The 13,309-nt window shown below is 34.7% G+C and overlaps 1 protein-coding gene across 1 annotated transcript in view; it reads right to left on the minus strand.

Moving 5' to 3' along the window:
• ADAMTS19 (ADAM metallopeptidase with thrombospondin type 1 motif 19) overlaps nt 1-13,309 on the minus strand; it is a 167,672-nt gene that overhangs the window by 61,588 nt on the left and 92,775 nt on the right. Inside the window, exons 9-10 of the mRNA XM_019474001.1 lie at nt 7,252-7,392; nt 5,642-5,792 (exon numbers count right to left, since the gene is read on the minus strand). Of these exons, the coding sequence (XP_019329546.1) occupies nt 5,642-5,792; nt 7,252-7,392 (292 nt within the window). The remainder of the gene's footprint in view (nt 1-5,641; nt 5,793-7,251; nt 7,393-13,309) is intronic.

Genomic DNA, 13,309 nt, shown 5'->3' on the forward strand with positions numbered 1-13,309 from the left:
GTATTCTAAAAACACTCACTTCTCTTGACCAATTTTTAAAATAAGCATTCAATATTACTATAATGTTTCATCCTAGACTTTGAGATTCCCCAAACACAAGAAAATGGAGATATGAAATTACTAAAATTGGAGGATCACTTGTAAGTTTTTTTCTGGGCTTTCCATTTCAGTCAAATCACAAATAGACTCTTTAGTTACACTTCAGATTGCACTTCTGCTGCAGAAGTAAGAGAAATGGAGATTAGTGTTACAATTTAACTTTTGACATTTGGTGATTCCCCTGCCTGTGGCTGGGGAAAAAACATGATGCACAACTTGTTTTTTTCATTAGCAACCTGCAATGCTGCAGATCAGGACTGATTGAAAACTAACAGAAATCTGGAGGCCAGTGTCAATATTACAGTCATTCCAAAATAAAAGCACAAACTTCTAAACCACAAATTTATTCCTCTGGGGAGAACGTTTCATTCAGTCAATATCAGGATAGCTAAGTTAACATTCACAGAAGTTTACTAATTATCTATCATAAACACAGTTCAACAGCCATTACAGATTTTTAGACTAGCCAAGGGAAGTAAGAGTTATTGGAGATTATAAACTTATACTTGTGATACTAGGCTATTCACAATCTGTAAAAGATTTCGTTGAGGATACACTGTGAAACAAAATATTGCCAAGCGTACACAAAGGATTTTTTTCTGAAATAATGTGTTAATCGTGAGTTTTTAACAGCAAAACTTGTAAAATATAACATAAAAGTCACAAGGTACTATAGAAATAACAGAGGTAATTCCAGCTTTTGGGGGGTTGTTTTTCAATGAAAAGAGTGAAGCAGGTCTGTGTGCATCAGAGGGATGCTTTTCCAATCATATAAGCATCTGGAAAGAAGGTCCAGTTGCGAGGAAAAAGTTTACTATTATCTATCATAAACACAGTTCAACAGCCATTACAGATTTTTAGACTAGCCAAGGGAAGTAAGAGTTATTGGAGATTATAAACTTATACTTGTGATACTAGGCTATTCACAATCTGTAAAAGATTTCGTTGAGGATACACTGTGAAACAAAATATTGCCAAGCGTACACAAAGGATTTTTTTCTGAAATAATGTGTTAATCGTGAGTTTTTAACAGCAAAACTTGTAAAATATAACATAAAAGTCACAAGGTACTATAGAAATAACAGAGGTAATTCCAGCTTTTGGGGGGTTGTTTTTCAATGAAAAGAGTGAAGCAGGTCTGTGTGCATCAGAGGGATGCTTTTCCAATCATATAAGCATCTGGAAAGAAGGTCCAGTTGCGAGGAAAGAACAGAGACAAAAAGAGCATTTCAGAACTGTATTTGTGCAAAGTCAAGGTTGTTTAAACTGTGGTGGTGGAGGTGAGGACAGATATTTCACCAGGGCTATAATATTTCCATGACTTCCTTTCTTTTCATTGTGATCTTTCCCTGAAATGCCTTTAAAATCACCAAGAAATATAACCAGTCTCCTACTTCTTTGCAAAGATCACAGCTGTGTTATGACAAGAATTGTTTTAGTGGAACTGACTAGATAGCATTCGCATCCTGGACTTTCATCTTAAAAGCCAACATTTAATAGTTCAACAATTATATTAAATTGTCGAGTTCTACAATCACATTTAATCATCAAGAAGTACTTCTGGGCCATGATCTCACTATCTGTTATGTGAAACAATGTTAGGGTCTAATTGATTCTTGTGTGAGACATCATGGGCATAAAAGCAAACTTGGCTCCCTTACAAGATAAGCATGGTGACATGGTATTAATCTTGTACTCTGAGATCCACTCACACTTTTCTCAGGCTCTATAAATTTTGCTTCGGGTATGAGAAAAAAGTCTTTGAAATAAAGATGAAAAGGAAAAAATAAAGTCTGGACACCATTCATGAAAGAGGAGTGGGAGGGGCTCACTTAGGAAAATATAGGAGTAAGCCCTCAATGGTCCCTTCAGTCCTTTCCTTTAGCCATTAAATTATAAAAAGGAATTCCTGATAACAAGAGAAAATCATTGGCATCTGCAGTGTTGCTCAGAGGTTGCAATGTAATGTGACTGTAAATTATCCTAAAGTGCTGCTCAGTAATAACATTTGTAGAAAATTACATCTCAGCATAAATGCATTATTAATTGTACGACTGATATTAGTAGATTATTTTTAGATCATTAAGAAAATTATTTTCCATCATTATTCAATTGTTTTCTTAGTTGAATAGCTGTTATATATGAAACAACTTGTTTAATGTAAAAGACTGCATGGAAGTCTGGTCATCAAATTATCTTCCAGTCACAAAAAATGTTAGACTCTGACATAGTTCATAATTTATCTTTTACATAGTTACACTGAAGTGCATGAACTGTTCAGCACATAAAATGTATCCAAGAAATCCTGGGCTATAAATTGTTGGATTTACTGAAGTTTAAATGAACCTTCAAGAAGTATGTTCCTCTCTCATTTCCTGGCTTGTGGACAACAACTGTAACCACAGTAAACTGTCAGTTATTGGCAGAGTAGAAGAGAGTATACAGAGATAAAAGAAAGTAGTTTGGATTTCTGGATTTCTGGAAAGTCAGTGGTTGCCAATGTATAATAAAATAATTATTTTAATAAATTAATACCGTAACTAATGAAATACTGTATTCAATTTTAAAAAGTCTTCTAAATGTTGACTTCTCTAATGGCAGCCACAATAATCTGCACAATCAACACAGTGAACTTTGAATCACCTTAGTAATATGTAAAATGCAATTATTTGGTAGGTTAAATTCAACATATTTGTTATTTCCATCTAACATCCTCTTATTTCAGAAGGAGATGAAAAAAATTAACTACTGACTAACAGCACTTTGCAGTTAGACAATGTTGGTGTTGCACAGTCCGTGTACTAGAACTCATGAAGGATTTCTGGAAAGTTTATGTAGCTTGGTTCTAGCCCAATTTGAATTGTAACATCTTTTTTTTTTCCTTTCTCTTCATACATAGGAGAAACATATGTAACAGCAGGATGGCTTTCTTATCCTTTGTGCTGTGCTCTATCCATTGTTCTGAGTTTCCTCTTCACCACAGAAATCTTACTTAATTGGACTAGGATACTGTAAACTTCCCTAACAGAAGAGCTAAATTTAAGACCCACAGCAGGGAACTAAAAGAAGGAGATCTGAATATAATACCTAAGCTTGCTATAACTCACTCTAAAGCCTAAGGATCAAATTTCTTGGATTTTTTTTGTTGGGGGGAAGGTAGGAGTGTAAATTTTGCTTCCAGTCAAAAGAACGCAGAGGAAAACCAGCAAGGTGACTTTACAGAGGCTGGCAGTGGATCGAGCTTTGGAGAACTTCTCTTGTGCCTCAATGCCCTCACCAGATTTTCTCAATTCTGTCCTTAGTGTCTTTTATTCATTTTTATGTAATTTCTAATAGGTCCAAAGCTTTTAAAGATGCATTACAATAATTTTGTTGTTCAGTATTTGCTTGTATGATTTCCGGTTCAGGGTTACCAGTTTTGCAGAGGATTTTGGTGAAACTGCAGAAGGTTCTTCCCCTTCCTCTCTTCTCAGAAACTGTTATCGAGTTCTCTTTTTCTTACTGTTAAGACCATAAAGTTATCAAGGAACAGACTTGGTTTACAGAGACGACTGAAAATTAAATTTCAGTTTGTCAGAAAAAAAGAATAGTTGAAAAGACGACTGGCCTTTTGTATTGTCTTGCATCATTACTCGGTTCTTTCTTCAAAGCAAGCCCACATGTCTTTGGATTTAAGTTACAATGGTATCTTAATACTAATATTTAATAGGAATTATCCTGAACTAACCATTTTGATATAAAGTAATGATCCAGTAAGAGGAAAAAAAAGAAGGATGGTACAAGTGATTTAGCTGAAATGTGTCCTCTTACATAAAAAATGCCAGAAGAGGAGAAAATTATTGAAGATGATTAGAAATGGAGAATTAGGTACCAGCACGTAGAGCCTAAGTACGCTCTGTGCAAACAGTTGAACACTACCAGGGTGGCGTTAACTGAATTTAACTTCCTAACATTTCTAAAATAATAATGAAAACCAAAGAAACCTTGGAGTCAGGACCCTGAGAGAAGAATATTCGCTGCATCTGTGACTGAAACACAACAGGCATGGGACCACTTGGCTATCTGAATTTAAATGCCTGAATTAGAACTAAACACAAGGGTATTAATGGTGCGGAAGTGCCCAGAGAAATGAAGGTATTATGCAACAGCAAGTATCCAGGTTTGACTATCTCTTCAATTACTTTTGAAATTCTTTTACCCTGTAAAGAAGACCTAGAAGAAATAATGGGCTAACACTGTACCATTTTCTTGTTCAAAATAGGTTTCTAGAGAATGAGAAACTAAAATCACATCTTTTAATTGAAAACAAAGTACTAAAACCCAAGAAACAGACTGCAATTCATGAAAAAAGCACTTGTAAATAATTAAGAACATTTGTAGAATCGTTACAACTCTCAGAGTGAAAATGTTTTCAATAAGACAGTTAAAATAATAACCAGTAACCTACAGCTCCTTTTTTTTAAGCTATGCCACTCTCAGCATGCGGTAGTCATACATGTATTGCAGTGTTTCCTTTGAGAATCTTTAGGATAAAGATTACTCTCATTGAAACTCGCTAAAGAAAGAGTACTATGTCCAAGCTGAAAAGATGAAGAGAACTGAAGAGCTAAAGGAGTAAGGAATTATGCTTTCATATTAAATACTCCTGACCTTTCCAGGCTACCTGTCTGCTCTGACCCTGTGAAATTCTATTTCACAGTTCCCCCTAGCCCCCATTCTATCAACCCATACTCCATGCTCTTTATACATTTGTAGTATCATCTACCCATCTTATCTTGGTTACCTTCTGAAGGGCGTCCAACATGTTCAGTACCTGTCCTGTTGACATTAAAGAAGGATGATTTTTCTCAGTTCAAACTGTTCTTAAAGTGCTTCTTCAATCAGATGTCTACTAGTATTAGGCCACAAAATTATGAAGACCTCTTCAATTTTGTTAATCTGTCTTTTCAAGACAGATTAACATTTACTGTTTAATGCAATGGCATGAAGCAATGTCAGCAAACTCACTTAAGTACTGGAACTCGTACTGCCATGGCACTGCACAGCTCTGCCAGGGCTCACAGGGGACCTGCTGGGAGGCAGGGTATATTCAGTAGTACAGTGAGCCCAGCTAACACCACTATTCTCCCTCGTAGCATGCACAGGCACAGCATACTCTACTGAAGGTCAGATATGGAGGTTCAATACCCAAACCATAATGAAATGGAACCTACACGTGAAATCTGGTCCCAGTGGAATAAATTGCAAATATTCCATCCGCTGCAACGAGGTGACTTCACACTATGACATTTTCTGTTTCTAAAGTACAAGGAACATATCAGTGGTACGCTATGATACAACATGATTCAGGATGTTTGGAGATCCAAAGCAAGCCTTACAAGATAAAAAAATGAAAATGTTCGTATTAACTTCGGAAAGTGAACTGTAAACTTCTCGTTTCAAAGGTGCTATGTTCTCTTTCTCCCAAACATATGCACAAAAATCTCCCTCACAGAAAAATGAGTTGGTAGGTGTATTTTCTGAAGTATATACCCATCCTTACCTGCATTTCTTGGCAAAAGGAAGCAGTTGGTCCAAAAAGAATCTGACACTGTTCATCTGCAGTGTACGTCATTCCTGGGAGCTTGGAGGGAATAATCACAGAATTGAGGCTCTGAGGATTCGTCTGTAGCAGACAGTTACTGGCCTTTGACCTGGCAATATGCAGAGATTCATAGGCTGAGCAATCTTAAAGAGTCTGATTGTCATGCCCACTTAAACATGCATTTGACATTAGAAAAATGTGGACTCTTAAGACTTTTTTATTAGTCAGCATTGGGCTGTCATCCAAAGAAATGACTCTGTATAAATTAATACAGCTTACTTGATATACGTTAACGGTGTGTTCTGATGTTGCACATTTGCAGAAAGACAATATAATTTACCAGCTATAATAGGAATTTCAGGAAAGCACTGGACAACATTTTAGTGTAAAATTTACTTAACTGATTAAGGTTTGGATAGAGGTTTAAACAATTATAAAAAAGCAGACAATTTATAATGCATAGGCAGTTGTGTAGCTTAGTTTTCACATCTAGCAGGACCTCAAATTAATCACTTCAGGTTATATATATACACACATTTAAAAACACATACACTTCTGAGCTGGTAGCCAGAATTTTTTTTCTCAAAAACTGAAGAAAAAATGTTTGAAAATACTTAAACCTGTTAAAGCATCAAGTCATGGTTTTGATTTCTATCTAGATTCAGTACAAATGTGTCAGACTGACACATCTAACTTATACTAACTATTCCAGTGTCATAAAGCAGACCTTTTGAGGACTGCTTAACTGTTGCAAGTAAATTCTCAACAGTTATATTTATAAACTTAATACAGGAACAGAGCTTTAGGGAACAGATCCTATTTAAGAGATATAGAGTGGAATTAAATGTTTTAATTTGGTTTCTAGGTATACTCTTCTCTATTAAGTATCTCATAGTAAATTTCTATTTAAAAAATTAACAATGTAATTATACTGCATGGTTTGATATTAAATGGCACAACATAGATCAGAGAATCTACATAATGTTCATAGGTCATTAACTGTCCAACATTCTTCAATACATAGCATATTAATATATTTTAAACATATGTACATATATACAAAACATATATAAAAATATGTAAGTATAATCATATACATTAATAAAAACATATATAAAAATATGTAAGTATAATCATATACATTAATACATGAATATATAAAAATACAAATAATTGCTGAAAACAGATTTTAATCAATCTGTCAAATATTATACAGTTCATGACGATTGAAATTATTTTGATGGATTATGCAAACAGAAATCTCCCACTGAAGTGGTAAAAAATATTGAAAACTTGTTATTTCAGGATATTTATTGCAACTATTTCTAAATGACATACAGTAAGAATTCATGAATATATAAAAATACAAATAATTGCTGAAAACAGATTTTAATCAATCTGTCAAATATTATACAGTTCATGACGATTGAAATTATTTTGATGGATTATGCAAACAGAAATCTCCCACTGAAGTGGTAAAAAATATTGAAAACTTGTTATTTCAGGATATTTATTGCAACTATTTCTAAATGACATACAGTAAGAATTCTTTTTCTTGAATGATATACCTGAGAAATCTTTCCAGATCTTCCCTGCTGCACCGAGACCATGAAACATCCCCAAGATTCTGTCCTTTAATCCACTCCCCAGACATGATATGGAGACCATCTGCACAGGATGGGTGGTCATTGTCGTGGTTTATCCCCATGCTGAATTTTGAAGTTATTAAAAATAAACCAAAGCACAACAAAATAACAAGTTGTTTTCAAAATGTTTATAAGTTAAAACTCTTGCAAGAGGTTATGAAAAACTCATGTATATTGCATGTAGGAAATCTCTTTTGATTTTTTTTCATGATCCCTTTCACAGCACTACATGGAACCGTGTGTGGAGGACAATTCTATACTGAAAGGTGAAAGTGAAGCCTCATTCATTTGATGAGAAATATTACATTCTAGTAAGCTGTTCAATATCTACTCTGGACAACTCTTTGAATGTTCAGAACTGCACAACTACTGCATGTTTAATGAACTGTACTTCTCTCGCTAATGGGCAATAAAAATACTGGAAATTTACTTTTTTAGGTCAGTGAATTGTTCGATATTTTGGCAGTGAGTCTATCTAAATTCCATATGACACTGGTTTGTTGAAATTTTATAGAATAGTAAAATGCTTACTAGTTTAATGCATATTTATTGTATCTAAAGAAAAACCACCTAAATGTGTTTTCAATGTCTACTGGCAGAAATAACTGATGAAGCAATTCAATGGATTTTGATTTTAAAGACTCAGCATCCGTATGCATCCCACTGAGTTCCCACATAGGGCACTGCAATGAAAAATTCTACTAAAAATCTGCTTGAAGGTGCTACTTTAACTGAAGATTCACTGTCACTCTCATTCACAACCAGTAAACAGAGAGGAAGCAGACAGACTTAAATAAAAATAAAGTTTTCAAAATTAGCTAAAGTGGATACATGCTTGATCGGCATTAAGAGAAATAAATGAAATACTCCCAGCTCTTTTTGAAGATTTGTAAATGAGTATGGGACTACTCTCCAGAGCATTGGATTCAAAGCGGTGCTGGGATTTTGCAGCCCTAGTCTGCCCTGCAGAAAAGCAAAACTTTAGAGTGAATAAAGCTTTACACCTTGTACTGATTCCTTCAGCCAAAGAGCAGCCAAATCGCTTAGAGACTGCAAAGATGGGAGAAGGTTGCCGCTTCTGTAGAAAAACTAAAGTACATCATGCTTCTCCGTATTTCACCACACTGCAGTGCCAAAGGGCAAAAAAGGCCTGCCACCCATCACTGAAAACACCAGCTCACTTTTCTTCACTCTATCCTAAAACCCCCTCATGACTAGGTCAAATTTTATATCATTTTGCAGGCTGCATTACCTTGTGTTTACTAATGAAATGAATTTAAATGCCATGTAAGGCTTTATCTTGCCTATCAGAGCGCTCAGTCTCTCACAGTGATGCGTACACCCCACATTCTAGAGCACTGGAACAGCTCCCTCTGCATGAATCGGATAATTTTGTTAGTTGCAAACAGTGTAACCAAGGTAAACAAATCTGTCTGACTCTCATCTTAGCTTCTGTCTTTTCCTGAACTGCCTGAATGGGACAAAACAACTACACAAAAGTGCCTTTGCACTTTCCTTACATTATTCTTACGTGCCTTACATGCAGAATTTGAGATGTCCTTATCTCCAGAGTTCTATCCATAAGAACTACGGAAGAAGACACAGAAAATCTGACACCTTACTTTGCTGACTGCACAAGAAATAGATTTTGCTTACAGCTCTTCAAGTTATATACTTCCTTACTGCAAAAGTACTCATTTATCAGTATCATATATATACACTATAATTTGAAATAAAGCATTTACAACATACAAGTACACAAAATCTTGTTGATACAATTTATTATAGAATTGATGGCTCCCATTTATGCAGAGTGGGAATTAACACATTTATATGTTATTTAAAACATTTTTTAAATTAAAAAATTTAAAAAAAATAAAAAATATTTTCTGATTACTATTATTTCCCATCCACTCTGAAGAACAATTCTTGAAATCAGACTTTGTCACAAACGAGTCTGTAAAATCATCCAGAAAAACGCGTGCTGAGCTGAACCAAGATCTTTGCTGTTTCAAAAAACAATTCCACTAGCCACCATTACAGACGAACATCAGTTTAACACTTTTTTCCAACCTACTACCACAGAAGCGTTCTGTATAGTCCATGAGTACCTAAATTCTGAGGACAACATTGTCTTTTAAGGTAAGAAGTGGTAAAAACTGTTGTACTTATAACAACTGTGTATATCAGCAACATTAAGCATTAATAAAAAAATCTAATTCCAACCGTCTTCCATGACTTCAGCTGCTATACTTTTGTAACACTTGTCCTATTCTGCTTTGACATTCAAATGTAGTTCAAAGCATCTGCACTAATCCAATAGGATTCATTCCTCAATACACTTCCACCTCCACATGAAGTACACGTAACAAAATACCCAGCAAGCAGTGAAGACCAGTATCAAAGCCTTTGACTACCAGAATGAATAGCTACTTCAAAAGGGAAGTACAGGTCATTATGTTAACATCAACTAATTAAATCGCAAGACAATATGTGAGGAATATGCTTAAGTAGCAACAGAACCCGCTCTTAAACATTCTCAGAAATCTTTTCCTCAATACATACTGTTGGTCTCTTCTACAGCATGGTAATGACTGCATACTGTATCTGACCTAGTATCAATTACAAGACCACATAAAAGTAGATACGCAGTAGCATTGACTTCTGATTTCTTTCACCACATCACATTATGTGTAGTGAAAGAAAGAAGCTGAACAGTCATTGCTACCTTCCTATCCCGCAAGAGAGTAAGTAATGTAAGCATGTATACCTACTTTTTCATTAACAATCAGGGATATAACAATATTCAATGCTCACACTGGTGGTCATGGTATTTTCTAGCTTTCCTTGCTGTACTGTCTACATGACAGAGACAACTACATCCTTTCACTAAAACAAAGGCACCGCAGAAACTGTGTCTGTGTAAGGTACTGTTCTGTGCTCTTCCTATAGAATTTATTATGCTAGCATTGGGCACATTGCCCTATCTGTCCGTGAGCTCCTCTCTCCCACAGCTGTGATCATTCAACCTCATGCAAAAGCAAAGCAACACCATGTGCATGTGGGAGGAAGACAAGGGAGTTTGGGGTAAGAGGATAACTTTTTAACAGTCTGAAAAAACATAATTAACAAAGAAGACAGTGCTAGACAGTGCTAACAAGTAGTAGATCATTTCTACACGGAAATAAATAAAATGCTGTTTTAAGAACAGAAGAGTTATTTTTTCACTGATGTATAAAAATGCTCCACCCATTCTGGTTAAAGACTATATACAGCAGATATAATACGAAAGTAGGAAGCATCCTGTGGAATGCATTCCCTAACTAAAATATTAGCAATATTTCAACTCACACTATGCAACAAAATATATTTTAATAATCTCAGTTTAAAAGTATTTTGACAAAGAGCCTTGGTCAAATCAACTCCACTAACATTTTACATGGTTGTCAAGTCAACTGAAAAAATATTTTTATCTAATAAAACCTCTAAGACTTGTTTAAAAAACCCTGCCAGATTTTTTTTTTTTTGTGATATCATGCAGAAAGTTGGAACAATCTCTGCTAAGTTTTGAAGATGATCCCTGATGATGTTTAATGTGCAGTAGGAATAGTACAAAGAAAAATCCTTAATTTCTCTGTGCTTAGAAGTCAGAATTAACAACTCAGGCCACCAAAAGTAGGAGACAAATATTAGTTCCATTTTTCAGTTAAAAAGTAATTATTTTACAATTCACTACTGCTGCAATTATACGTGTACAGCTCGATTCAAGATACACAACAGCATCTCTCCTGCCATCAAGGGAATGGGTTATATTCTTGCAGGCACAAAATGCATTCCAGTGTCAACCCACATACCGAAAAAGTCCCAAGTACCATACTTTGATTTGAGTTGATTATAGCCAAGTATTAAGAAATAAAAGCTCTTTTAAGTCTCAACAAAGGGTCCTCAGTCATTATGCTATATTTAAATAAGTTAAATAAGGCTATGCACACATCTTCTGGAAAGAATTAAGTCTGCATTGTAAAGTGCTATTTTATATTTCTTCTAACTATAGGACTCCAAAATTCTCCCACATGTGCTACATTCATGGCATCATGAATTTGCTCAGTGACCCCACACTCTTCCAGGTGGAAAGCTTTTTATTATTTATTCATTATTTTCATTGTGCTTTGCAAATGGCACATGATGACCTGGTTATCACCATCACATTCCACTTAAATGCATGATAGTGCAACTGAAGAAGAAAGATGCTATTAAACTAGAAACAGGCAATGCAGGCACAAAGACTAAGTAGTACCAAAAACTTAACAGAGGAGCAAATTAATTGGGTGAGTTCGGATAGAAGTGGAGAATTACTTTAGGTCTATCTGTAAATAAAAAAAAAGCTAGAATTAAAAAGATTAAAGAGAACTACTACTGTTCAGAGTTTTACAGTCACTAACAGTGAGACAGGTTAGGAAATAAGAGATGGATTAGGAAAACCACAAGAGCAAGTACCCAAGGAACCAGGAGTAGGCTGTTGAATATTCAGCATAATAAATAGATTCCCAAATCCTAAAAGATAACAGTTCAGCCCAAGAGATATAAGCAGCAGAGGAATGATGAGTGCAAACTGTGGGTCCAGGATAATAGTACTAGTTTAAGCTCATGACAGAATGAAAATTACTGAAAAAACCTTTCCCTTTGTGAAGGAGATAGTAAACCTCTGAATGCTGCTGCCAGTTTATACCTGTGATGTATGTGGCGGGAACAGGGTGCCATCCGATTTCTTTCAAAATTCATATTTTTATAAATGATTGCTACATAGCATTTGTAAATTTACTGAAATTATTATCCTACAGATTATCATCCCATAGATTTTCTTCCATTCTAGCAAATAAATCACAAACATATAATTCATTCTATTACTTTAAAAAATAAAAATAACAATTAATTAAAAATTATTATTAATTACAAAGTGTTATCCTCCCTATTATTTCTACTGTTCTCTTTTTTGTCATCATTACGTGCAATACTATGTTAGAAGGATCAAAACTTCTTAAACTATGGACTTGGAAACAACAAGGTTTAAAAGCTTATATGGCATTTAATAGTACAATGATTGTCCCAACAATTTGTCTATTCTGAAATTTTGCATATCACAGTATCACAAGGGTGTATTTGGTAAGTGAAAATAACACCACTCATTTGACTATCAATCACAGACAGGGAGACAGAAGCTGCACTACTTTTGTTAGTACTTGTGTTGCACTTTTTCAACAAAAAAAGTTTTAACACACTGCTATATTTATAGAGAAAATTATGTAAACAAACAGACTAGTAGCAGGTTTCTATAAGCTATTTTATAGAATTAATGCAAAAAATATGTATTACTATATGTTGTTTTGTTTTTTTTAAAATCCCAGTTAGTGAAAGAATGTCTTGTATGATTTTTTAATAAGCGTTTTAAAACATATGAGGGCTTCACAGATCATTGCATAAATGGGATAAGACGTGGTTCTACTTGTAAATGAATTATTTAGCCTAAAGTGAATTGAAAGGCAAGTAACCCAGCCACAGAAAAACTATGATGGTAAAAGGTAAAAGATGATTTCTTTTGGAAAAACTTTGTCTTCAAAGGAAGAATCTACTGGACTAGGAAACCTCAATCTTCTTGTTAATAATTCGATGATAAAAAGAAAAAATCAAAAGAAATATGTTTACGCAATGAATATTTCTCTCTTGTGAATCATTGCTCGTTCTTCTAGGACATTGGCAACTCAGATTACAATTTCAATCTTAAAACAATTGGGTAAAAAATACAAAATGTATACTAATATACGGATATTAACATATACTGCATGCTACTGTCCACCTGAGTTTGTAACTTTTGCTAAACAACTGCTTTCTTCTCTATCACTCCAACACTTCTACTACCATGCTTCAAGAAGCTGGATCTAGACATAGCACCGTGTCATGGTCCTTTGACTTAAGTATATAA

This window comes from Aptenodytes forsteri, unplaced genomic scaffold (genome assembly GCF_000699145.1).
Source record: "Aptenodytes forsteri isolate BGI_AS27 unplaced genomic scaffold, ASM69914v1 Scaffold28, whole genome shotgun sequence".
NCBI lineage: Eukaryota > Metazoa > Chordata > Aves > Sphenisciformes > Spheniscidae > Aptenodytes > Aptenodytes forsteri.